Source organism: Eucyclogobius newberryi, unplaced genomic scaffold (assembly GCF_026437365.1).
Source record: "Eucyclogobius newberryi isolate DKJ021-1_F unplaced genomic scaffold, fEucNew1.0.hap1 SCAF_18, whole genome shotgun sequence".
NCBI lineage: Eukaryota > Metazoa > Chordata > Actinopteri > Gobiiformes > Gobiidae > Eucyclogobius > Eucyclogobius newberryi.
In genome coordinates this window covers 20309892-20337161 of record NW_027315812.1, presented here as the reverse complement: position 1 = coordinate 20337161, position 27270 = coordinate 20309892, and the positions used below count along the sequence as shown (strand labels likewise).

Genomic DNA, 27270 nt, shown 5'->3' with positions numbered 1-27270 from the left:
CCATATCTAAGTCTAGCTGTCACTGTCCTAAAAACTCAATTTCTTGCAGCCGCTAAGAGAAGTAGCTTCTTGTCACTTTTGTTCAGGAAAAGTTGCACCGAGGGGGGGAAAGGTCAGAAACAAATAGATGAAATATATTGTTATATTGTGTTCTTTCCTCCCAGTTACCGGCGGTTGACGCGGTCCAACAGCGTTACCACGGCGGTGCAAGCTGACCTGGATGACCTCGCCGACAGCTCAGCCGTGCCCATGCCGCGCCACTGTGCCACCATGCCCCGCCAGCACTCCCGCGACGCCGCTTCCTCCACCGTCAGCATCCAGGGCTCGGGCAACCACTACCACGCCTGTGCTGCCGACGACTACGGCGAGGTGGGCTTCGACCCCTCCATCCTGCCGCCTCCCGACCCCTGGATGGACAGCCTGCCCGATGCGGAGGGGCAGGAGCTGGCGGCCGTGAGCAGGTCCGTGTGCCCCCGCGACGGACGCTGGTTCCTGAAGCTGCTGCAGGCCGAGACGGAGCGCATGGAGGGCTGGTGCAGGCAGATGGAGCGGGACGAGACGGAGAGCGAGCTTCCTGATGAGAGTGAGTCATGCAAAATGCCAGGATGTGCCGTGCAAAAACCTGTTCTTCATTGTATTCATCGTGAAACAGAACTTTCTGATGAATTGAATGAATTAGTCTGAATTAGTCTGATGAAAAGAAAAAGCAATGAAAATAGCACTCAACATTTTGTACAGTTAAAATAAAGAATAATACTTACATTTGAGGTAGAAACAGACCAATCTAACCAATATTTGTACTTTTAGTTTATGTGCTATCAGCAATGAATTTTCAGCATTGACCTTTGACATTTACGCTTTAGTTTGAAGATAGCTTTGATTACACTGCTCCATTATATTTAAGCGGTAAAATAGGGCTGTGGATGTCTAAGAATCCTTTCTATTGGCATTATATTTTCTTATTATATTATATTTTATTATGTCGAGCAGTGCACAGTATGTATTATATATAACTTGGTTTGTAGCCTTTTCAAATAAAATATTTGGGGGAAAATGATCAAAATCAGTCCTATACATCAGCTTAATCTGTGTTGCAACACTGGAATTTCCCCATTATGGGACAAGTAAAGGTTATCTTATCTTTTCTTATCTTAAATGTATCATCAAGTCTTATCGGATTCTAAAATATCGGCTCTGGATTCTAAAATATCGGTATCGGCAGGGAAAACCCATATCGGCCGATCTGTATATTGAAAACATAACATAAATATAACATGAAGAGAAGAGAACTAATACAAAATTTATGATAATGAAAATAATAATACTAAAACGTTGTCGCGACGGGACTCACTTTAAAGAGCAGCTTCTAAAACCCGAGTGCACAGTGTCACTCACCCTGGAACACTCTGACTACGTGCCGTCTCTGGTGAAAAAGGTCAAAGCCTGTTACTCTCAGATGAAGTCTCTTTTGGATGATGTTCTGGGCGCACGACTACAATAGCTGCTTGTTCCTGCCCCGGACCCTCTGGCCTCCACAGACATACCGAGCATACTTATCAATAAGGCAGTGCCGGGCCCAGCCACACATCTGTCCTCTCGACACATGCTGTAATGGGCTCGCACAAACACTCCTTCAAGGCAGCCATTTGATCTGCAGCCAGTTTATGCACAGCCGCGGATTCCATGTACGTGTTCAAATATCCTCATTCATAAACATGGCTGAGCAAGAGGTGGGTAGAGGAGCCAAGAATAATACGCAAGTAAGAGTAGCGTTACTTCAAAATGATATTATTCAAAGTAGTGGTCCAAGAAATGACTCAAGAACAGAGTAAAAAAGTATCAAGTAAATCTCAAGTAAACGTAGTTACACAGTAAGAATGTCACAATATCAAATGTTAGTATTATGTTTATTGTGAGAAGAAATATCACAATTTTACAATTATTCACACTATGACCAGACAAAACTCTAGCTTTATGAAATCAAACTTTCTGAATGAAAAAGTAATTATATTGTCTCATAAACAGCCATATTAAAAACGTACTTTACATGTAGTGAATTGAAATCACTGGGGCTGCCTCTTTTCATGATTCATTTTTTTTATATTATGGCCTGAATACTCACGATTATCGATTAACTGAACAATCTTGACATCACTACTCCCCAGAACTGCCCAGTACTACCCAGTACTACCCACTTCTGGTCACTATACTGGTACTATAGATACATTAGAGTTATTGAATAATTAGTCTGTGGAAATTCAATTGTGAAGTGAAGTTGTCACTGCGTACGATGTATTTTGACCTGGTTAGGTAGTTGTAGTAGCAGTAGGCAGAAGTAGATGTAGTGTTAGTATTTGAGTAGTACTTCTAATTGTAGGTTTTTCAGATGTCTAAATAATATGATCATTCACTCTTCAAGTTTTCCCTCTTTTGATTTCATTACATTTCCATCATGTTGAACTACATATTGTCATCATTCATATTAATGTCTAGCTTCTTAAAATGGCCATATTATCCACAAATTAATCTAAATAGTGGTTTTATAGTCATTTTACCTTCCCTCATCTCTATCCAATATTATAGGCTGATATAATGTTCTTAAACCCAACATTATCATAACAAAAACTGACACTATTCCCTTCTCCTTAAGTTCAGATTTTGAGTTCTACCCATTCTTCTGTTTACATGTTAATTACACCTCATATGTCAGTCGGTAAGAAGGTTTTATTCCTAATCAAAACCTGCTTAATCTGGTGTTTTGAGACCAGACAAAAGATGCTTTCACACAGCGTTCAGGCGCAGGGGCAGCGTCTCAAGGTTATGTCCTCCCCGATCTCACGCTACAGCGCCAAACACGCTCACATCCTGAAGGGCTGCGGGAAAGAGTGTGTAGATTCATTACCCTCCACCGCTCCAGCGCTCCACCTTCTCATCCCATTCTCCTCACACAGCAATGGACGTGCTGACAGGTGCTCTCCATAGGGATCTGTGAGCCCATTGCCTTCTGCAGAAGAGCTGTGTTATGTGCACCGTTCTAGCACTTTTCTGTCAATAATGAATATGGCAACACTGTGTCTTGCTTAGAGGCGGGAGTTATGTTGAAAAGTGGATAATATTGCAATTGTAGTCAGCTAGGAGAGCCGTTATCTGTCAAACAAATTGAGATATTCCGGTGTTTTTTATTCTTCAGAAAAAGGCATCAAACCTTTATTTTTATTTTTATTATGACTGTGCAAAGTTCCAGAACAGCAGAGATAGAAATGTAGTCTCTACACAATAAAAACAAATAAAAAATAACTACAAAATGGTGATACAAAAATAATAACAATGTAAACTTTAAAATAAGGGTATACATAAGCATAAGCAAGTTACACTTTTGCCCTTCTGCGTCAATTTGTGTTATGTTTTTGCACATTTCTGATGGAACGTTTCATAAGATAATTCCCCAAATTATTTTTTTTAATAGCACCCACCCTCAGTCGTACCTGCTTTCATGTTGCTTTGGTTTACATACTGTATTTTCATCTCGGAAGCGTCATTGTTCACATGGTGTAAAGATCGTAATAGTGCACTGTTGCATTTCTTCTGCAGCCGCCCTCTCATTGGTTGAACGCGTCTGCTCGATGCGGCGCTGTGACTAACCTCATTGTGGATGCTGTTTGTTTGTGTGTGTGTGTGTGTGTGTGTGTCATGCATGTGTCTGTCTGCAGTCCTGGGGAAGATCCGCAGTGCAGTGGGGAGTGCCCAGCTGCTGATGTCCCAGAAGTTTCAGCAGTTCCGGGAGCTGTGTGAAGAGAATCTGGTATGTGTCACCTCATCCTCTGCATGTGCCCCCCCTCCACCCCTTCCTCGGACCCCTCCCCCTCACACTGACATCATCCTGCACAAATCATCCTGACAGAGGCACGCCGCTCATTTACTATGCACCCAGGGTAGACTGTATCTGCACTGCCTACTGTCTTACACACAGACAGGGCTGTGCGGGTGCAGCAGCCAATAAAGGGCTGTTGTTTACTGTTCATTGTCTTATCTGCATTATATATAGGGCTGTTAGTTGATTAATCACAACTAATCAGTAATTGAAATAACAGTCAACTCATTTAGAGATGAAATAATCATTAACTGGTCAACACATAGGCCCCAAAACATGTCATGTGCTGAGAATTGCATGAAAATGACTGTATTTGATGAAAACACTTTTTGGTCTGTAAATAATCTCCACCCGGCTTCATGTAAACTTCTTCTAGGTCAAATTTAGCAAAATATATTGTCATAGCGTGAATTTTGCATTCTAAACAACTAATCAATTAATCGAAACAATCGGTAGACTAATCTAAATTAAGCTAAATTATTGCTATTTGATGCCATAATTATATAGATTCTGTGGAATAGTAATAAAAGTGGCTCACAAATGCTATGACAATTAGATTGCACTGCAACATATCAAAATATTTCCCAACAATATTCCTGATTATGTTAGTAGCAGTAGTAAAACATTATATATATATATATATATATATATATATATATATATATATATATATATATATTCATAAATGAACATTGCTGAATTATTTGCTGTGTGAACATTATTTCATTACATATTATTTTAAGTTATTGTGACAACATAAACATCAACTAATTTTCCATTGCTTCTGTGTTTTTCTGCTTAGTATTAGAGAAAAAAATCAATTGTATCGTCTGGACTCTGTTTTTCTGTCCGGATGATTGAACTGATTTGTTTCTACAATGGGACTCTCCTGGACTAATGAGGGATTACACTGACTTTCTGCTTAGTACTTGTTACAATGCTTTGATATCTTTGATTTCATGCAACAGGACATAGTTCTTATCATTGTGTGCTGTCTTGTGTGTGTCCATGTACATGTGTGTCCAATAGAACCCCAATGCAAACCCGCGACCCATCTCCCAGGACCTGGCAGGTTTCTGGGACATGCTCCAGCTCTCTATTGAGAACATTAGCCTGAAGTTTGATGAGCTCCACCAGCTAAAAGCCAACAACTGGAAACCTCTGAGTCCCCCGAAAGTTCAGGTGCAGACACACATGGCAAATGAATATGAGCACTTTTCATCAGGCTTTGCTTTTGGAATGCCTTATTAATCTGCATGCTATCACCTGCCAGTACTGTATATTAAAGATGTCAATCTTTGTTAGCATGCATTAATGTTGTTTTCATGTTGCCTGCTGACGTCACCATGTATCTGTGTTCTGTCTGTCTGACAGTGAGCAGCTTGTGAGACGCTTCTGTACCTGCCATGCACCAAAGAGGCCTGTCTATCTCCAGTGGTCACTTAACCTCACCAATGTCCTCCACGTGCTCGCTTACCCCACACAAATGGCTGCCACATATGGTCATTCAGAATGCATGCTCTGATTTAATGCCAGCGGCCGCTAAAGCGCTCTAACTCGTGTGCACAATGGCTGCAAGTGTCACTCCTCACTGTGTTTATGCAGCTTGCCATTACGGACTTAGTGGTGTGTCATTAAGACTGTTTATGATTCCTGTCCAGGAGAGAAGGATGCCCCCTCCTGTGCCAAAGAAGCCCCTGAAGGGCCACCCTCCTCTGGCCAGGGATCGTTCTCTAGAGAGCTCTGAGCGCCAGCGCCTGGAGGCGCGCAAACGCCTGCTAGCTGCCAAACGAGCTGCTTCAGTCCGGCAGAGCTCAGCCACTGAGAGCGCAGACAGTATTGAGATCTATATCCCTGAGGCTCAGACCAGACTATGAGACTGTACATGTATTCAATACACTGGCCACACATGCTCAGTAGCACTGACACTGTCATAGTTTTACAGACACTGTGGATCCTTTAACCATGAAAGTCATTGGAACAAATATGTACATTTGCAGTATTTACTATATTCTTTTATATACTTATACATTTAGGTATTTATTTCCCAGCATTGATGTAGCACTCTCTCCTGTCTTTGGATTCCCCACACACCCAAAGAAGTATCCTGTATAGACCCTTTTAAGTGACTTCATATTCCCAAGCAACTCGTAGCACAGTGTGACACATGTTGTTTCTGAGGCTTGGATGGAGACGGTGGTGTGTGTGTGCGTGTGTGTGTGTGTGTGTGTGTGTTTCACATTTAAGTGTGTGTGTGTGCGTGTGTGTGTGTATGTGCGTGTGTGTGTGTGTATGTATGTGCGTGTGTGTGTTTGTGTGTGTGTGTGTGTGTGTGTGTGTATGTGCGTGTGTGTGTGTGTGTGTGTGTGCGTGCGTGTGTGCGTGTGTGTGTATGTGCGTGTGTGTGTGTGTGTGTGTGTGCGTGCGTGCGTGTGTTTTTCACATTTAAGTGTGTGTGTGTGTGTGCGTGTGTGTGTGTATGTGCGTGTGTGTGTTTTTCACATTTAAGTGTGTGTGTGTGTGTGTGTGTGTGTGTGTGCGTGTGTGTGTATGTGCGTGTGTGTGTGTGTGTGTGTATGTGCGTGTGTGTGTGTGTGTGTGTATGTGTGTGTGTGTGTGTGTGTGTGCGCGTGCGTGCGTGTGTTTGTGTAGAATTCACAGAGACAGTTCTTTGATTTTACTATTTATCTAAAGAATATTTATAAAGTAAACAGTAGTAAACATTCTGGAAATGTTACTGACTATTCCAACATTTAGCAGCTATTGGCCTTGAAATTCTCAGTCAGACCTGGAGCAGGAATTTAATAAGAGCAATTATCATGTCAATTATGAAACAAATGGGTGTCTGTTTAAAAGCCGGCCTGAGTGAGACAGGCTTGTAGGAGGAGGCCAGAGGTCATGCTCTGCTCCTCCAGGTGACTGGCTCATAAGCCCCAAGTAAAATCTGGAGTGCAGTTTTCTTAAAGAATCCCTGTTTGAAACACCACAAAGCTAATCTGTGTGAGTGCGGGTCAGAGAGGAGTGCGTGTGATTGAGGTGTTCATTTCCAGAGTGCTTCCCATTCACCCGAGGTCTCCACACAGTAGCTGTATCTACACTGTAAACAAAACAACACTTTATGAACGTACTTGTACAGCACACAATGACATCATGGAATGCTTACACTGATATTTTGTCCATTATTGACAATCCTCATTCATTTTTTGAACTAATAGGCAAATATACTTGCTCCAATACAATACATCTATCTTAATAAGTTGTTTTATGTTGACTAGCAAGATTTCCAGGTATTATTATGACTAAGGAACTATATTCTCCTCACTGTGTGCACTATCTCTGCCTCCAAGTCAAACAACTTACTCGTCATCAAATATTCACTTTTTTTGATTTTTTTTGTATTTCATCTAATTGAATGGGTATAAAAACAATGACTGTTTAATGACGTTGCGATTATGCTTATTATTATGCACTGACAACAAGGCCCTTATACTGTGCTTATGTTAGATGATTTCTGTTTGCATAACTGGCACCTCTTTTCCCTTTCTGTTCCAGTGATCAGCCTTAATTTCTAATACAATAGTCGAGCACAACAGCCGTCTCAGGGGAAGAAGCGTGTTTGATTGTTTGTGTACGCGTGAGAGAGAGAGTGAGAATCATGTGACTGTGTGTGACCAATGGTGTTGCCTCTACCTGTAAATAAGCCCAGTCATCAGAATAGGCCATATTTTCAGAATAAGGGGACGTACAGTTCACTAGCATCCACAAAGAAACTCTATGTTACAAGGTATTTGTGTCAGCTGCTTGAATGTGGAGACAATCTAGAGCCAGTTGAAGTTTTGTGCCATCCGATATATCGTAATAATATACTGTATACCCGACGTCAGTCCCTTTCCAAAGCCTACCAGATGTTTTTATTCAACGTGAAGGAACTCGGATTTATTGGTCATTTTAGGGAGAGTGCGTAAGTTCAAACTGAAATGCCATTTACCTAAATAGATATTTTAGTATTTTGCACTCACAATTGTAATGAAATCATGTCTGTCGAATAAGATAATTTATTATTAGTGTTTATTATATTAACATATCAATAGGATTCTCCTGACACCAGAATGCTGGGTTGTCTAAAGGCAAATGATTCTTCAGCAACCCTGGCTATTATAAGCTTGTGATTACAAAGGGATGATGAATATTTGTACATAAATGAATGTTTCCTTATTTAAATGTATACTAAAAGCCCAATGAATTAACATGTGAAGCGGATATACATTTTTTTGTAAGTAACGTTATTACACTGTTGATGTTATGGCACGTGTATGAGCTCTTATCAGCATTAAAAAATATCATTGCCATAGAAGTGTCGTGTTGGTTTCTGAAAGGCATGTGTTTCCAATTGGAATATAATTAAGCAGATTACAAGGCCGGCGCGCGGTGTGCTTTTGGGGCATGTTCCTTCCGCAAGGGCTGGGTCCCCATAATTAGACAGCACTTTTAGGCCTGGGCTGGAGCCTCCGCGCTCCTGTACAACAGAGATCTGCTGGTGATTTGTCATCCACTCATCAGTCACAGTGAAGGCCGGCTGGCACGCTGACCCCACTGACCAGGGTTCAGTGCAGGGGAAGGGGGGCCCCAGAGTGCTCGTCCATGGTGGGCCACAACTTCTCAGTATGTGTCTGGAGCAGCTCTGGTGGAATCCTTATTGGTCATTACATGCTGCAGATGGCTGAGCGGCTATTTGACAAGTGACGGGGGCCAAAAGGTGGGCATGCCAGGGGCCAAACAAATGTGGTGTTCTTGATAAGGAAATGTCTTCTTTGTTTGTGTCTTGAAGTTTTTGACAGGATGTCATGACCCTCAAACCAAACAGAATTGTGGGGAATGATTCAATTAGTTGGATTGGAATTGGAATTTCTAACTTTGATTTTTTAATCTGGAAAAAACAACAAAAATACATGTTTGATCTGTTTTATTCTAAATTTCAGCTGCAGATTTTGCTGCGTACATTGTTTTTTCTCAGTTTAAAATCGTAAAATTAAAAAACACCTTAAAAGCGATTATTAAGCAATTTAGAAATCGATATTGAGGGTTTGAAAATAATTTATATTCAAATTTTGGAGATAAACACAATGGAAATGTATATGGCAAAATACAGCAACTCAAATTCAAAATAAAAAGTGAAATATCTGATGAAACAAATTATCTTCCATATAGAAAGTACTTTTAACTTTTCATTCCTTTTCAAAAATGTAGTGCAGTAGAAATATAGCGAAGTAAAAGCACCAGCTGTAAAACGTCTTAAATATAAAAAAAGCCAAAAAAGTTACATAACTGTACTTTTTCCTTGTGTACTTTCCACCAGCCGACAGTTTCTTCATGTAACTATCATAATCAAATCATTGCTCAGGACATTTCGACTCTGTGACAACTTGACAGTGTAATTCAATTTGAAATTTAAAGAGAACTTGCTTTACATATTCACAGCTCCAAATGTTTTTCTTAATGGACCCGAGGAGGCCCCAGCTGAGTCCTGCCTCAGATGAGCTTATAAGCCGCCTGCACTGAGTCTATTGAGACGTATAAAAGCTGTTGGCCAGAAACTGTTGACGTCTGCCGTTTGCCTGTTAATTTATGCAGGATTATGCTAATTGTGAGGAGCCGTTGTAAACCACACACACACACACAGGAATGTCTCTGTGTGCCTGTGGAAAGACTTGGATGCCGTGCTATTTCTAGGTACTGCTTCATATAATTAGTACTTTTTCATGAATGTACTATTTCCAATGGCAATTTTATAGTTTGGGCCTATATTAACAAAATGTAGTTAAGGTTTGTCAGTATTTTTCACATTTACCTGAAGATTGGAAAGAAAATGCAGTAATTTTCCTCTTTTTTTTTGTAAAATTTAAAATGAAACATACCAAATAATAAAGTAGAAAAATGTAGAAAAAACAAAACTTTATTGAATCCCATGTGACCCCAATTTGCCACAAAACATTGCACAGTATGAAATGAAATCACATCATTGGGCTTTGTGTCACATTGACTATACACATGGTCCTATAATACAGGTAATTGCTTTTTGGTGATTTCAAAATGCTGTCTCCGTCAGGAAAGACATCTGTAGTGTTAAGCGTTACTGTCCACTGGCCATTTTTGTTTTCGCTGAGTTGATGGCGTGAAGGCTCGCACTAAGAACCTGCTACATTGGTCATCTGAAATATAACCCCAACGGGAAAAGAGTAAAAAAAAGTAGAGTTTTTTTTCTTTTTAAAACAGCTAAAAGTAAAGTACAAAATCAAAACTATACTTATACTCATGAAACACATAACATCTTCTACAGTAGTGAATAACTTTGTCATAGATGCCAAGAGCAAAGTATGTTTAAGACACTGAGATGACCTTCTTCTGCCGTAGTGTGCAAATGTACGAGGCAGACCAATCATGAACCAGTCTCTGAAATGTAACGGTAAACATGTGGAACAACCAATCCCTGTTGGTCTCACTGTGGAGAAGGGCTGAGTCTAGCTCTGCTCTGTAAAATAACATACAGTATAATGGAACGACTATAGACAGGCAGCATTTTCTCTGAACATTTTTTGGTCCCTGTGCAAATAAGATACACATGTTGATACATACAAATGTCTATGAAATGAACAAACAACTTACAGCCAAGGCACCTTGATACATTTTTTTTTCAATAAAAAACATTCTCAATTTGATTGGTTTACCAAAAATAGAAATGATCAGGCTTTCATGTGGTTTTGTTCTGTTACGTGCAGAAAAGTCAATGAACTCCACAGAGTTCTACAGTCGACAAAGTCAGTCCTGTCCCTCCGTGTCCCTTTAAGAAACCAGCTGTTTGGCCTGCAGCTCCATCTCTGCGGCCCGTTTGAGGGCCACATCCACCAGGAGCTGGAAGCCACTGAAGTCCTGTGTGAGGTCTGGGGGTGTGGGGGGAGGGGTGTTGAAGAGCCCGCTGCGGGGGCTCAGGTTGCCCTCCATGCTGGTGCTATTGAGGATTGTGGTGGCTGCTGGGACGGGCCCGTCGTCACGGAACCGGAGCAGTGCATGGGCCTGTACTGACTGCAGCAGCTCGGCAGCGCGCTCACAGTTCATGATTGCCACAGGCGGACTGGTGGCTGTGGGACTGGTGGCTGTGGGACTGGTGGCTGTGGGACTGGTGGCTGTGGAGCTGGTGGCTGTGGGACTGGCCTGCTGCGCGCCTGTGACAGTGGTGTGACAGATGACAGATGGCCGGGTGGGCAGGAGCACTGGCGAAGGGGGCGTGGAGGTGGGAGACGCTGACACGGGTGAAATGGCCTTCCTCAGGACACTAGGCACAGCCAGTTCAAAGTTGGAGGGGTGCAGAGCTCTCTTGTCGTAGCTTTCGTCTGTGGAGGCTGTGGGGCTGCTGTGTTTGGGAGACTGGGAACTGTCAGAAAAGCCATCTCCTCCTTTGCTCCCTTTTCTGGATATTGTGAATTGGTTGGGGTCTTTTCCATCTTTGCGCAGCATCTCGGGGAGAAGTCGCCGCCGTGCGTTAATGAACCAGTTACACACCTGTAAAAGACAAACACATGCTCTCAACACTGTTCTGCTGGTGCACTTATCTCCAGGTGCAGCTGCACCTGGCCTTTCAAACCAGACATATAAAATAAAAGACGCCTATCAAACAATAGTTCAGACCAAGGCTGCGTTACTTTATAATCAACCGTTTACAACAACTCTTTACTTCAAAGCACATTAGCTACATATTAACCTTCATTTCAAAGTACTTAATTGTGTGTTTAAATATTTAAAACACAAAAGTAATCTCCTTTGTCAGCAAAGTAATCAGGCTGAGTCTCTCCCTCCCTCCCTCCTGCAGGCTAGTTGTAACTGGCTCAGGCTCTATGTAAATGACTCTGCATTGTTCCCAGACAGCTGGGATGGAAGAGGGCTGGAGGGAGGGAAATTCCTGCGCCTGAACGAGCCCTCAGCAGCTCTGTTTTACTCACGGTGTCTCATACACTTGAATGTCGCAACAGCGCGTTGCTTTGGACGACCTTCAACACTGTTAGTGTGCATGTTGTGTTTGTGAAGAAGACAGGAAATGACTCAAGAAGCTAGGTCCAGCCTCTCGAGTCAAACCTGCCCTCCGACAGACACGCTGTGTGGTTGTAGTAGAGTCCTACCTGCAGAGTGGACAGCTGGGTCTGCTTGGACAGGAGGGCTTTCTCCTGCTCCGAGGGGTAGGCGTTGTAGCGGTGCTCGTACAGCCAGTCTCGGAGGATCTGCACGGACTCCTTGGGCAGATTGCCCCTGCGTTTCCTCTTGCCGCTGCTGCCGCTGGATGACAGGTCCAGAGGAGCATCCACGCTGTCTTCATCATCTGTCTCACTCCCTGACAGCATCATCAGGCCTGCGCAGGCCAAAACAGTGCATGAGCAAAAAGACAATAAAAAATAATTTGTCTTTTCTGACACATGCCCTGTCGTCAGTGCCGTTTACTGAAACCCGTCCGTGTAGAGGGCAGCTGATGTGTCAGAGGCAAACTGTCAGGTCCAGCCATGTGATTCATATAAGGAGAACAAGATGGTGGGGGCTGGAGAGGAAGGACGTGGACGGAGGGGGGCATCACAAAGGCCAGTCTGATGCTGTGTCAGTTATAAAACCTGCCTAGACAAATACAGGCCAAGTCTTGAGCACAGCACACCTTGCATGCTTGAATAAGTTAAGCACTCTGGGCTGACCACTAAAGAAGCACTGCTCAAAAGGGGATTTTAGAAGAGAAGCAGCGGTGTGTTTGCAAAGATTACAGACTAGCTGACTCTTTTTTTTTTAAGTTAGGCATGTCTAATCAAAGTTAATCTACATCACAGCGGATTGGCCTTTGATTTATCCTAAGTGGTTTACACTGCCATGCAAACCAGAATGCACAGACACCAGGAATGCTGCTATAAACCACTGAAAATGACGCTTAAAACTCTGTGCTGTGCGTAATGGCAAAACTAACCAACTGTCAAACACAGCATCACGCACGACAGGAGCAAAGACACAGTGAACGTGACTGTCTCAATGTTCCCTCCGAATCAGACGCACAGCGGTGGGAAAACGAGCAGGAAAGTTCCAAAGTGTGAGCCGCGGTCCACAGGATGAGGTAATTACGCAGAGGGGACGGGGGAGGGGAGACCTGTTGCAAATCAGCGTCTCCAGACTAAACAAAAGAATCCGGAGCTGCGTGCTTCTTTGTACGCGATTCAAAAGTTTCTACTTGCAAATTTCGACCCGTCCGTTGAGCAAAAGCACTCCCAAACCGCCAAGAGTCAACCGTGTGACCGAGAAACGGCACGAGACGCGTTCAAATGCCACGTTTTGGCCCAGTTTGAACAACTTGTAAGGAGCGATCTATTGTGTGCCCGAGCACCACGAGGTCCGCCGATGTAACAAGGCAAACAGCAACTTCCACAACGAGGTCAGGGCGGTTATTCGAACGATCAGACGCGTTTTTATACGATTAAAGCACGCGGGATGTGTTTGCAGACGATACATGGAGGCGATCGACACGATACATGAAGGTTATGAGCGCGTTAACGTCCCAAAAAAGCAGCGTCTGTAACGTTTCAAACTGGCAAACTTATATCAACTGTCAAACGGAGCGGGACAAAAGGCGCACTTTCTGTATTTACACCGCATTTCACTGAGAAAACTGGAGTGATTATTTTTGGACATTTGGTGACATCAAAGTTGTCAAAAAGACGCGATCGCAAAAGATGATCGATTGACAGCGTTTTCAAAAAAAAAAAAAAAGCACTGACCTAAATTAAACGTGCCGAGCGTGGATTTGAAACGATCTGAAGTTAAACGCAACGGTTGTGTGTGTGTTTTTAAAGTAGTTTGTGTCGATGTTGGAGCCCGCGCCAGCACATGGCAGCAGAAAGCCCCTGTCATGTCTGGGAAGGAAACAATAGACTGCATGGCTCGTATCGAGGAGGAGAACCGCGTTTTGAACCGTGTCTCGCCGCTGAAAAAACAAACACGTGGCTGGATTTAGAATCAAAAAATCGCAATCTTACCTTTTTTGGACTTCATATCCGTGCAAAAACTACTTCAGCACGTCAAAAAACGACTCGTCTAGTGCAAGTATATCTCCCAAAGTGTGCGATCCGAGGAATATCCCCCCCAAAAATATCCGGTATTCCTCCAAAAAGTGTTTCTCGTTCGGTGTTTTCCCGGGATGTTTTCTTGTCTCGCGCCTCTGTCCCGGACACTGAGGGGGTCTTTTTGTTTTCACCTGAGCCCTGCGCTGTGTCTCCTCGGAGCCCCTTTTCTCATTGACTGTGTGTGTGTTTGATCCTGAAACTGGGTGACAGCTATCTTTGACAGCTGCGTGACTCAACGCACGGAGATCCTCCCACCAGCGGCACCGGAGCGAGGGCGCGCGCGGGGCGGGGAGCGCGAGCGTCTGACATCAGCTCTGACACCGATCTGTTCACTTTAAGATGCGGGATTGTTGTTGTTTTTTTGTGGATAACGGTGGTGTACGTGGAAAGCCTCCCCGTGCGCGCGCCATGAGGTGTTTGTGAACCCGCGCGTTACCGTCTGACTCTGCGCGCGGTTCCGGATGAAAACAAACAACAGGCTGCCCCCCCGGCGGCTGTGACGACGGTTGAAGGCGCTGAAGTTGAGCCTTTCCAGTACGCGCACGCATCCATCCGATTTAAAACAACTTTCAACGTTTTTTTTTTTAGATCAAAACAACGCTTTATCCCAGTTTTTATGAGATAATTTTTCGTGGCCAATTAAATTTTATAATATTACATAATGAACAGCTTTGCCTTTTGTTTTCTTTGACTTCACCGTGCCTCTAAATCCAAAACACATTGTATTGTATTGTTATTGAATACTAAAATACAACGGCATGACTTCAAAATCAACGTAAACGTGCGTAAAAGGCGTTTGTAACATGTTGGTAACGGCCCTGCGACAGTTGGAAGGTAGTACACAGGCGCAGGTCACTAAAGACAAAAGTACGTGAAGGGAAACGATCAGTGGTCATTAGTATGCAGCGCACAGCCCTGCGACAGCTGCTGGAACGCCGTCTCTGCGCGTCCATTTGTCCCACACGCGGCGCGGGCCTCGCTCTGCGGCTAAATGTCGCCCTCGTGTGGCGGAGGGAGGTGTGTGCTCACAGCGCGCGGGGCCCTCTGCTGGTGAGGGGTGGAACATCACTGTCAGTGGGAGTGGGAAGTACTGAATGTTTGTTGTAGGCCTACGCAGGTAAAAGAACAGTAGTACATGGCTAAATTCTACTCCTTTACAAGTACAAGTATGTCTGCTTCCACAAATATGACTTGAATTATGCCTGCTTTGATTTGATATATGTTGCTTTATTGTTGTTCATTGTTTTATGTTGCACCGATTCACCAAAGCAAGTTCCTATGTTTGTGAATTGTGTTTATTGGCAATGGTAATAAATCTTTTCTGATTATAAGATGAGATAAGCCTTTATTTGTCTCACAATTGGGGAATTCCAGAGTTGCAACATAAAGTAGGTACAGAAGTAAATAATAAAAAACAGATTATAAAAAACGCTCTTAGAGAAAAGCTCTTATAAAACTTAGAAAAAAACCTCTTATTCTATATGTTAATAACAATTCTGATTTTGATTCTGAAAAGGTACACACAAAATGATACTCAACGTAGGCCAACTTACTAGTTTTTAGTTTTGGTCAGAGTAGCTCTACTGTACATGTTGGTAGCATTTTAGCTGACAATCAGAGCAGGCAATGCAGTGCAGTGTGTGTTGGAGCAGAGACAAAGCTGAGACAACTGTGCATTGGGACATTTGTACTCTGTACAGTAAGTGCAGCGAATTAGTTCCAGCTAAAAGCACTATGATGCATGGCTGCTGTCCTTCAGCTACTCAGGATCCGACCCTATAATTAAACTACTCACAAGTATATTATTATAAACATTCACTTAAAAGGTACAATTGGGCATACCCTCAAAATCTACTCTCTTAGAGATTGTACTTATTTGTTTCCACCTTGTTTTGGTCATAATATGGTTAAACCTTGTAGACATTCATCTAGTTTGGATGAATCAACATAACACATTTTGCACACACTGTGGTCCACACTGGGCTATAATCTGTGACCAGCACCAGTGTAACTACACGACCCAGACTGTGTTTATCATAATCCAGTGGGCTCTGTGTCACAGCTGTCTGCAGTGATGTCACCACATCATGACTAGCATGACATTCTCTTTTTCATATTTATAAAACTGATATTTTTTATAAAACTGATATTTTAACACTCTATATCAATCTAAATAACAACATTGTATGGAAGGCTTTCAGATATAAGCCGGGATACAAAGTCATGGCCAAAAGTGGTTCAAGAATTATTATTTTTTTAATATACATTAAAAAAAAAACATATTTTATAATATTAACACAAAACAGAGTTAAAATAGAAGAAACAATTAACTAAACACCCAAATAAACGAAATCATATATAACATATTTAACTTAATATAAAGTATAATATAAAATAATGTAATATAAGTTAATATAAACTTGGTCCAAAATCTTTCAAATGTATACATTTCCAAATAAACTCAGAATGTCATTTTTCCTTTTGTCTAATGCTATTATGTCAGTCCAGTCCTTGAGGTTTGTGTCTCTTTGTTCTTTATGATGGCCTTTTCCCCCTGTCGCCCAAATACATAGTTCTAACATTGCAGCTGATGTGTCAAAAACAGTCTGCATTGGTAAAAACAGTCTGCCTTGGTAAAAACAGTCTGCCTTGGTAAAAACAGTCTGCCTTGGTAAAAACAGTCTGCATTGGTAAACAGTCTGCCTTGGTAAAAACAGTCTGCCTTGGTAAAAACAGTCTGCCTTGGTAAAAACAGTCTGCATTGGTAAAAACAGTCTGCCTTGGTAAAAACAGTCTGCCTTGGTAAAAACAGTCTGCCTTGGTAAAAACAGTCTGCATTGGTAAAAACAGTCTGCATTGGTAAAAACAGTCTGCCTTGGTAAAAACAGTCTGCCTTGGTAAAAACAGTCTGCCTTGGTAAAAACAGTCTGCATTGGTAAACAGTCTGCCTTGGTAAAAACAGTCTGCATTGATAAAAACAGTCTGCCTTGGTAAAAACAGTCTGCATTGGTAAACAGTCTGCCTTGGTAAAAACAGTCTGCCTTGGTAAAAACAGTCTGCCTTGGTAAAAACAGTCTGCATTGGTAAACAGTCTGCCTTGGTAAAAACAGTCTGCATTGATAAAAACAGTCTGCCTTGGTAAAAACAGTCTGCCTTGGTAAAAACAGTCTGCCTTGGTAAAAACAGTCTGCCTTGGTAAAAACAGTCTGCCTTGGTAAAAACAGTCTGCCTTGGTAAAAACAGTCTGCATTGGTAAAACAGTCTGCCTTGGTAAAAACAGTCTGCATTGGTAAAAACAGTCTGCCTTGGTAAAAACAGTCTGCCTTGGTAAAAACAGTCTGCCTTGGTAAAAACAGTCTGCATTGGTAAACAGTCTGCCTTGGTAAAAACAGTCTGCATTGATAAAAACAGTCTGCCTTGGTAAAAACAGTCTGCATTGGTAAACAGTCTGCCTTGGTAAAAACAGTCTGCCTTGGTAAAAACAGTCTGCCTTGGTAAAAACAGTCTGCATTGGTAAACAGTCTGCCTTGGTAAAAACAGTCTGCATTGATAAAAACAGTCTGCCTTGGTAAAAACAGTCTGCATTGGTAAACAGTCTGCCTTGGTAAAAACAGTCTGCATTGGTAAACAGTCTGCCTTGGTAAAAACAGTCTGCATTGGTAAAAACAGTCTGCCTTGGTAAAAACAGTCTGCATTGGTAAACAGTCTGCCTTGGTAAAAACAGTCTGCATTGGTAAACAGTCTGCCTTGGTAAAAACAGTCTGCATTGGTAAAAACAGTCTGCCTTGGTAAAAACAGTCTGCATTGGTAAAAACAGTCTGCCTTGGTAAAAACAGTCTGCATTGGTAAAAACAGTCTGCCTTGGTAAAAACAGTCTGCATTGGTAAACAGTCTGCCTTGGTAAAAACAGTCTGCCTTGGTAAAAACAGTCTGCATTGGTAAACAGTCTGCCTTGGTAAAAACAGTCTGCATTGGTAAACAGTCTGCCTTGGTAAAAACAGTCTGCCTTGGTAAAAACAGTCTGCATTGGTAAACAGTCTGCCTTGGTAAAAACAGTCTGCCTTGGTAAAAACAGTCTGCATTGGTAAACAGTCTGCCTTGGTAAAAACAGTCTGCCTTGGTAAAAACAGTCTGCATTGGTAAAAACAGTCTGCATTGGTAAACAGTCTGCCTTGGTAAAAACAGTCTGCCTTGGTAAAAACAGTCTGCATTGGTAAAAACAGTCTGCATTGGTAAACAGTCTGCCTTGGTAAAAACAGTCTGCATTGATAAACAGTCTGCCTTGGTAAAAACAGTCTGCATTGATAAAAACAGTCTGCCTTGGTAAAAACAGTCTGCATTGGTAAACAGTCTGCCTTGGTAAAAACAGTCTGCATTGGTAAACAGTCTGCCTTGGTAAAAACAGTCTGCATTGGTAAAAACAGTCTGCCTTGGTAAAAACAGTCTGCATTGGTAAACAGTCTGCCTTGGTAAAAACAGTCTGCATTGGTAAACAGTCTGCCTTGGTAAAAACAGTCTGCATTGGTAAAAACAGTCTGCCTTGGTAAAAACAGTCTGCATTGGTAAAAACAGTCTGCCTTGGTAAAAACAGTCTGCATTGGTAAAAACAGTCTGCCTTGGTAAAAACAGTCTGCATTGGTAAACAGTCTGCCTTGGTAAAAACAGTCTGCCTTGGTAAAAACAGTCTGCATTGGTAAACAGTCTGCCTTGGTAAAAACAGTCTGCATTGGTAAACAGTCTGCCTTGGTAAAAACAGTCTGCCTTGGTAAAAACAGTCTGCATTGGTAAACAGTCTGCCTTGGTAAAAACAGTCTGCCTTGGTAAAAACAGTCTGCATTGGTAAACAGTCTGCCTTGGTAAAAACAGTCTGCCTTGGTAAAAACAGTCTGCCTTGGTAAAAACAGTCTGCATTGGTAAAAACAGTCTGCATTGGTAAACAGTCTGCCTTGGTAAAAACAGTCTGCCTTGGTAAAAACAGTCTGCCTTGGTAAAAACAGTCTGCCTTGGTAAAAACAGTCTGAATTGGTAAAAACAGTCTGCCTTGGTAAAAACAGTCTGCATTGGTAAACAGTCTGCCTTGGTAAAAACAGTCTGCATTGGTAAACACAGTCTGCCTTGTTAATTTCAGTCCAATATTTTTGAGCAACGGGACAGTCCCAGAACATGGTCATAGCCCTGATTATAAATACGTATTAATTAAACTTTCTGACCTCTAATCCTTTGGCATTTCCGATCTGGCTCAGTATGTGCATACACAGTGGGCATTACATTTCCAGTCGTGTAATAGGCCAAAATTGCTTATATTTAAACTTTTGACTGTATTTAGAATATAACATATTTTCTATTAAACCTGACGGGCTCTTTCTAGTTTACATTGTTTATGAAATAGACTGCGGGGATTAGTAATGGTCAGTTTGCCTGTTGTGAAGAAGATGTTTCCAGAAACATCACGCATGATCTTATTTTGTTAGAAACGTAGCGGATGTTGACTCTGTTTGTTGATGTGCCTTGACAGCAGAGCGCAGAGTCTTGTTACTGTCTCTGAAGTCTAAACTTAGGGAGGCACCCAGACTCCGAATGACGCAAGGACACCAAAGTGGACAGTGCGCTCGTGTCCACGGTGAGGACACTGGGCCATGGAGACGCTCCCACAACTTTACTGTTGTCAGTGACACGCCGCGTATTTTTAGATGTTGTTGTCATCGTATCGTAACAGCCCCGCAGAGGCTTTCGCTATAAAGGACTCGGACAAAATGCAGTTGTACAACAGTGTGCTCACACACTACCCAAAGTCAACTTGCAAAGTGACAATAACTTTAAGGACAGCGCCCGAGCGTCAGACTGGGAATACTTCCACTTCCTCTAAAGTTGACTCCAGTGCGTTTAGCTCTCAACAAGACTCAAGTTCAACGACCAACGGAGAGCTCCAGGAGGGCGCGTCTTCTTCCGCCAGCATGCCCGCCTTCTCCTGCTATGAAGCTTCATCCATGAGGCCCATTTACTTCACATCCACCGCTGAGATCTTGATCCGCAGAGCTGATGGAGTGGAGCGGGCTGTGCCGGTTCAGATTGTGGGGGAATCTAAAGCCAAGTCCCCGTGTTCCAGTCCTGCTGCGCACCAGGACGGCCCCAGCTACAGAGACTCTGAGGTGTTTGAGGAGCTCATGGATCAGCTGAGGAACGGACTCGAGTCAGACCAGCTCCCATCGGACTGTCTGGAGCTCAGGAGAAATACATGTTTTAATTCCAGCGTGTGTCAACCCAAACCAGAGGAACAGAAGATGTGTAGGCCAACTGCCAGTGAGATGAGGACCCCCTCCTCCAGGAGCAATGGATGGGCTTCCACACATGAGCAGGAGCTGATGAGCTCTGAGCCAGAAGAACCCGAGGAGGTCCTACTACAGGAGGTCTGTGATCAGCACCCGGCTGCAGGAGACAGAGGACAGTTTGAGCTGAGTGTGTTGCAGGAAGCCCCCTCACAGAGAGGGAACATCAATGCTAAAGTCCAGCGGTACCTGGCAGAAGTGGAGAGACAGAACAAGTACCTGGAAGAGCGCAACAAGTTCAGGTACCACATTATCCCAGATGGAAACTGTCTGTACCGAGCTGTGTGTAAGGCCGTGTTTGGAGAGCAGGCCAGGCACAGTGAGCTGAGGGAGCAGACAGTGCACCACATCGTGGACCACCTGGACGAGTTCAACCCCATCATAGAGGGCGACGTGTGTGAGTTTCTCATCAACGCTTCACAGGATGGAGCCTGGGCTGGATACCCAGAGCTCCTCGCCATGAGCCAAATGCTGAACGTAAACATCCAACTGACCACCGGGGGCAGCCTGGAGAGCCCCACAGTCTCCACCATGCTGCATTATCTCGGTGAGGAGGACATGAACAAAACAGAGATCTGGCTGAGTTGGCTCAGTAATGGTCATTATGACGCTCTCCTGGACACGTGTGCTCCAAACCCAGAGTATGAGGAGTGGTGTCGTCACTCACAGATGCAGAGGAAGCGAGACGAGGAGCTGGCCAAGTCCATGGCTGTGTCCTTGTCCAAAATGTACATAGAACAGAATGGGGACAATGGGAAGTGAGCGCACTTGGAGAGACACTTGGTGTCGAGAGCAGAACCACTGATTCAGTTCCAATAAAATCTTTTTTATAAGATTTCTATAAAGAGGAAAAGGATGTGCAGTGCACTTTGTTTTTTACTCCACACGGCCAGAATAGTGGCTTGTGTTTGACGGGGTGATTGTTATGATGAAATACACACTTTATCATGCAGTATTTATTTCTCTCTTGTTTGCAGACCAAACTTTGTTGGCCCTTTTAAAAGTGACTTGCCTCTTTGCATTTAATATCTGTGCCACAATTGTATTTGCACAAATGTCTTTGTTCATTTATTTGGTGATTTGGGTGAATGCTTCAAAATAAACTTTTGAGTAAGGTTTCATTTGTTAATATTTCATCACTGCAACGCACACATATTTGGTTATCTTTATTTGTTTTAGGAACATCCTTAAAAATAAACATCCTCTTGGGATTCTGTTCTGGTTCAGTCAACTGTAATCGCCTTTTCCTTCAAATGAAGTCATTCATAGGTTATGATCACATGACATCACAACATCCTTGAATCCTGTAGTTTAAAAGTGAGGAGCAGGTCATTGCAGATGGTTTATGGTTCATATCTGTCATTACTGGGCCTATCTACAGAAAACAAACACTTACATAAAGTTCAATGTCGTCTGTCAGAATCAACAAACAAAAGGGAAATGTTTTCTTACAATAGTCTGAGAAAGTGGTGCCATTATTTAACTTCATAGTCGTGATTGCTCTCAGTTGAAAATACTTAAACTTTAGACTTTAATATTGCAGGGTTTAACATAATGATCAGGGTCAATGTTTGTGGATTGTTAAACTGCATATTTCACACTGAAGAGTCACAGGCCTGGCCCAGCGTCTGAGTTTAATGACTTCATCCAATTTATCTTATTGTAACGCCATCACAAGATAAGATAAACAATTTAATAAGTGGCATATGGACTGCTAAAATAAGATTTTATGATCAACAGTGTTTGATCAGATGACGTCAGCAGAGGGGTTTGCTCTTTTCTGTCACTTCTTTACTTCCAGGTTTAGGCTTGTTCTGGTTTACGCCATCAATAACATACATCCTAATCAAACCAGTCTTATACTCCAGAAATGTGAAACACCAAAGAGTCTCAGGTCGATTTACCATCATGTTTCATTCAGACTATTTATACAGTATGTATTTCATCTTCAAAAGTATTTTGTATTTACTACTTTGGTATTTGAATAACAGTTAAGCTGAACCTGTGATAATCTAAATGAGTATTGTGTCCACCAGGGGGCGCTACAGTGTCTTCTTAACGTCAGGAGCGTCTGACCGCAAAGTTTAGCGCATGTTTCAAAAAGGCTGTTTTATTTATTATATTTAGTTTATTAACATTTTATTTACCCAGGTATTAACCCATTGAGACTTAACTCTTTTTCAAGTCTGACCCGGGGCAAAAGGAGAAAACACAGCACATTCATCATCACACATTTCGCACGCGGGGCTCCCACACAACGTGGACCAGCCACGGGGGAACCGGGGGGTCCCACAGACTTGGTTTGATCATAACGTCACTTTTGCAGGCCCACCTTACATACACCACAGCATTATAGTGGTGACGTCACTCTGCAGACATGTGGACACGGGTAAAAGTTTCTTTCATGGCGGGTTAAATAGTGTCACAGAAAGTACGCGCGTAGTGGCCGTGCGCCGGGCCCCACGCTGTGCACTCCGCGTGAGGGCAGAGGGCATGTGACGTGAAGGAGCCGCAGTACTGGCACACAGTCAGCAGCTGGAGCAGCGCGGAGAACTCAATGTCACACGGAGGGTCAGTGAAGGCATCGCACGCGCCGTCTGCCCCCGACAAACCTGCGCCTCGACTCCGGACACACGCGCGCGCGTCATTTGGGGAACTTTCCTCCAGCCCGTGTAGCACGCTCCGGCTCGGCTCTGACCCGCGGAGGACCGGGACATGTCGGGACACCGGGTGCAGTTCGTGGATCTCCCTGCAAAGGATCACAAAGGAAGCCCCAAATTTCACAGTAAGAGATACTGGATATACATCACGTTGCTTATTACTTTTGCATTGGCTTAATCTTGCTGGACATATTTATTTCTTACTCAATGTTTAATGGATTTTGCTGTTTTCTTACTTAGCCTAACTTTTATGCAGAACAATTTAACATTTCAAATCAAACCATATTCCACCTAATCTCCAGTCTAGTAGTGGTCCTGTATCAAGGCTTCTGAACATAATTAAACAGAATATTAACTGTTATAATAGCGTAAGAAGCTCTCTAACTCTTGTCCTCGGTTTATAACAGCTTATCTGGAATAACTGAGCTCATTGCACTTGACACAGAGATGCTGAGATGCCATTCATTATCTTAATCACAGCTATTTGTGTTGTGTCCCGTGTGTGACATTTTCCATGAAGCTTGTGGTTCCCCCTCATGTTACTCTCAGATGAAGTGGCAGTTGCCCTTTATGTGCTCAAACTGTGTGAAACTGTAGCACACACACACACACACACACACACACACACACACACACACACACACACACACACACACACACACACACACACACAGGGGAGCAGAGGTTGTGGTGGCTTGTCTCATGCTTTGCTGCAGTGTGTAACTACAGCACAGACCCGGTGAAGCTGAGTGCATCACCATGGTGACAGTTTGAATGACAGGCCAAGTGAAGAAAGACGCAATGGAAAGTGCCAGTTTGCAGCTGCACAGCCCTCGTGTTCTGCCTCAGACCCAGTGCTTTCAGGAGCTTCAGGAGACGTCAGACAGGCCTCGCTCATGCTTCCCCTTACTCAGGCTGGCAGTTTATACTAAAAATAAACGTTACAAAAAGAGCTGATTTAAAAAAGTGATGTTGTAAACGTTCAAATAAGGGTATAAGGTGATATTTCTTCAGTTTTGTGATTCATTGTCTGATAATTGAACCTCAATTCATAAGTTTAAAGCCATGTTTTAACACATTTCTTTTGGATTGATACGACATTATTTGAATACTCAAATGAATAATCAGGATACTCAAAATAAAAGTGTCAACACATCGCTCACCCCTGGACAGTGTTCCCTTGGTAAATCTTCTGCCACATGCCTATGTGTTAAGTTATTTGTGAATGTGTTGATTCTTTACGGCAAATATAGCACTTCAACCGCATGACTACAGTGCTGACATATCAAATACCATTTAGTACAGCTAATACTTGTTCATTCAGTGCATCTCCTCAAAATGCTATTACCACAACTGTTTAATTATTTGACATTTCTTTAGTAATTAACTCCTGGATGAATGAGGGATTACACCGACTTGTTTAGTGATTAACGTTTCTTGATTTGATCTGCAATAGACTAGATCAATTTAACAGTTGGTGCTTGGAAGTCTGGCTATCATTGAAAAGTCTGATATTCTCAAACCCGTCTTGGCGTGACAGTGACACACACATCTCCCACACGTGTGCCATCATGCCAGCCTGTCGCAGCGCTTTGACGTGTGTGTGTGTGTTTTTGTGGCTCAGTAACATGCACTGTCAGTGGGGTGAATAGTGCTGATGCTGCGCGCACGTTAAGCTCTCGTGGACACAACGGCGCTCCGACAGCAGACCATGTGCCTCGTCCACTCAGCTGCTACTACTGACCAGAGACAGGGCAAGGCAAGGTCAAGGTGTCGCCTCTTCTGATGCTCCTACTCAAACAGCCGGCATTGGCACAGGATTTTCTATGTTTAATACATCCTGTTCCTTTTTGCTGGACTGCTTGTTTAAAGAACTGAGTCTTAAGCTTAAAAAAGAGCATATTGTAGTCCGGAGAATGCAGAGTAAGGGACGCAACAGTTTGAAATGATCCGTCTCCTCAAGTTTTAAAACTAGGGATGTCCATGTATCACGTGCAAAGACGGTTTGGGGAAAAATCTTCACCTCTAACATATTATGAGTATCAGGATTGTATTATATCGTGGGCCGTGTGTCAGGATAGGTATCGTGGGCCCTGTATTGATTTGGTATATGTATTATATTGTGAGGTACAAGGCAATACCCAGCCCTACGAGGAACCATTAAAAGGTTGAGGTAACCATACAGTTGAAAACAGGCAGAAACAGAAGGTTAAATCAGGTCTTTAGTGTATTCTGACTTAATTTTTACATTTTTGTGAGAAAAGGGCACTGCAAAAAACATGGCTACACAGTTTGTGGTGAAACAGGACTGTGGGTGAGTTTGTAGTAAATTTAAATAGCATAATTTGTCAAAAAATATCAAAATCAGTCCCACATATCGCCCCAAAAATCGCGATTATCGGACATCGGTTAAAAAAACAACATATCAGTCAATCTCATATCAGACATAGAGTTGTGTAAAATCTTTATGAGAATGTTCTAGATACATAGTTGCTCTTATTTCTTGATTATTATGGGTGTAATTCATGACATATCTGACCTTTATTATAACGTCTGCCTGGTAATAGGACTGAGAATAGTAGTAGTAATATTACTTGTATAGTTGCTCTTCCTTTCCTTTTACTGTTGATTTTTATATTGAAGTTTTACGATTTATGCCACATCCATCGCTAAGATAATTGTCCAAGATCTCTTTGGGCTATAAATATCCAGCTTGTAATTGTTCGCCATCTCAGCTGCTCTTGTTAACGGCTCCTCCTAATCCTCCATTTTCTCAGTGTCTACAGTGGCAACAGCTGTACTCACACTCATGATATTTCACTTCTTCTCTGGTTTCCACAGACTCTTGAATCTTATGTCAGCAGTATTATTTTCTATACCAAGAGCCACTTGACAAAACATTGATTGAAGATTTCAAACTATTCTAATGATGAATTTTCCCCATTTCCTAAAGCAATAAGAGTCTACTACTGATGCCACAGCATATTCTTTTTACATTTAGGGGTTTTGTTGGCAAGTCCACTCTGCATTTTCTTTTTATATATGTACTGTGAGGAAAATAAGTATTTGAACACTCCCACTTAGGGTCTAACATTTTCATCAGAGGAGCATTTCCAATGTGAGAGACAGACTCTTAAAAAAATCGGGCAATCACATTGTATGATTTGAAATAGTTTATTTGTATGTTATTGCTGCAAATAAGTATTTGAACACCTGAGAAAAACCCCCATGCTTCACAGTTGGGATAGTGTTCTTGGGCTCATCTGACTACATGACTTTCTCCCATGACTCTTCTGGATCATCCAGATGATCATTGGCAAACCTCAGATGGGCCTGGAAATGTGCTGACTTAAGCAGGGGAACCTTACGTGCAATGCATGATTTTAAACCATGACAGCGCAGTGTGTTACCATAGTAACCTTTGAAATTGTGGTCCCAGCTCTCTTCGGGTCATTGACCAGCTCCTCCCGTAGTTCTGGGCTGATTCCTCACCTTTCTTATCATCATTGAGACCCCACGAGGTGAGATCTTGCATGGAGCCCCAGCTCGAGGGAGATTGACAATCATCTTTAGCCTCTTCCATTTTCTAAATATTGCTCCAACAGTTCAGATCTTTTTTTGACCAAACTCCTTGCTAATTGCCTACAATGTAGTCTCTGGTGTCTTTTGACGGCTCTTTGGTCTTGCCCATGGTCGTGTGTGAGTCTGGCTGATTGTGAGGTGCACAGGGGTCTTCATGCAGCTAATGAGCTCAAACAGGTGCCACTAAGAGAGGTGGACCTTTTAAAGGCAGACTAACAGCTCATTGAGAGCCAGAATTCTTGCTGATTGGCAGATGTTCAAATACTTATTTGCAGCAATAACATACAAATAAATTATTTAAAAAATGATACATTGTGATTTCCGTAAAATGTCAGACCCCTCCATAGTTTCTAATTGGGAGAAATTGCAATTGTTCAAATATTTATTTTCCTGTATCTGCTCAGTAAATTTGAGGTAAATTGAGATCTCGGGTGATAAAATATTTGTGAGAGAGTTAGAGTTGATTAGTGTGCACTGTGCAGGGATTTGATTTGACTCTGAATGCAGATCCTGATACTTTGATACATTGATCCACTTTCGGAATTGACAAAATGCGTCGCTAGATTGTGGCCCTCTTGTGGCTGCTGAGTAATTTCATCTCTTACATGTCAAGTAAACATTTCTATAAAACAGAGAAATCTAGCAAAACCAACAGAAAACATCAGTATAGATCATTAAATAAAATTTGTGTT

The 27270-nt window shown here is 42.5% G+C and overlaps 3 protein-coding genes across 8 annotated transcripts in view; 2 read left to right on the top strand and 1 right to left on the bottom strand.

Moving 5' to 3' along the window:
• The window catches only part of LOC140364667 (disks large-associated protein 1-like), a 74404-nt gene extending 66179 nt beyond the window's left edge, over window positions 1–8225 (top strand). For 4 of the 6 annotated variants that reach the window (XM_072450936.1, XM_072450937.1, XM_072450938.1 and 1 more), the window contains exons 8-11: window positions 165–583; window positions 3711–3802; window positions 4901–5053; window positions 5533–8225. In XM_072450936.1, the coding sequence (XP_072307037.1) occupies window positions 165–583; window positions 3711–3802; window positions 4901–5053; window positions 5533–5748 (880 nt within the window). In that variant the 3' untranslated portion in view covers window positions 5749–8225. Of the gene's footprint in view, window positions 1–164; window positions 584–3710; window positions 3803–4900; window positions 5054–5245; window positions 5492–5532 lie in introns of those variants that run through there. The other 2 variants (XM_072450940.1, XM_072450939.1) reach the window with 2 other exon arrangements.
• Window positions 8226–9808: 1583 nt separating this feature from the next.
• tgif1 (TGFB-induced factor homeobox 1) lies at window positions 9809–14013 on the bottom strand. Its single transcript, XM_072450933.1, has 3 exons — window positions 13924–14013; window positions 12043–12269; window positions 9809–11428 (listed from the first exon to the last, which is right to left on the bottom strand). Exons 1-3 carry the CDS (start codon window positions 13937–13939, stop codon window positions 10712–10714), a joined length of 960 nt encoding a protein of 319 aa, XP_072307034.1. The 5' UTR covers window positions 13940–14013; the 3' UTR covers window positions 9809–10711.
• Window positions 14014–19525: 5512 nt separating this feature from the next.
• LOC140364665 (uncharacterized) lies at window positions 19526–21453 on the top strand. Its single transcript, XM_072450932.1, has one exon. It carries the CDS (start codon window positions 19701–19703, stop codon window positions 21096–21098), a length of 1398 nt encoding a protein of 465 aa, XP_072307033.1. The 5' UTR covers window positions 19526–19700; the 3' UTR covers window positions 21099–21453.
• Window positions 21454–27270: the final 5817 nt, after the last annotated feature.

Coding starts and splice junctions, on each gene's coding strand:
- tgif1 (XM_072450933.1), bottom strand. Junction 11,429..12,042: donor CCCAGCTGTCCACTCTGCAG/GTAGGACTCTAC, acceptor TGTCTTTTACAG/GTGTGTAACTGGTTCATTAA.
- LOC140364665 (XM_072450932.1), top strand. CDS start 19,701: ATGTTGTTGTCATCGTATCGTAACAGCCCCGCAGAGGCTTTCGCTATA.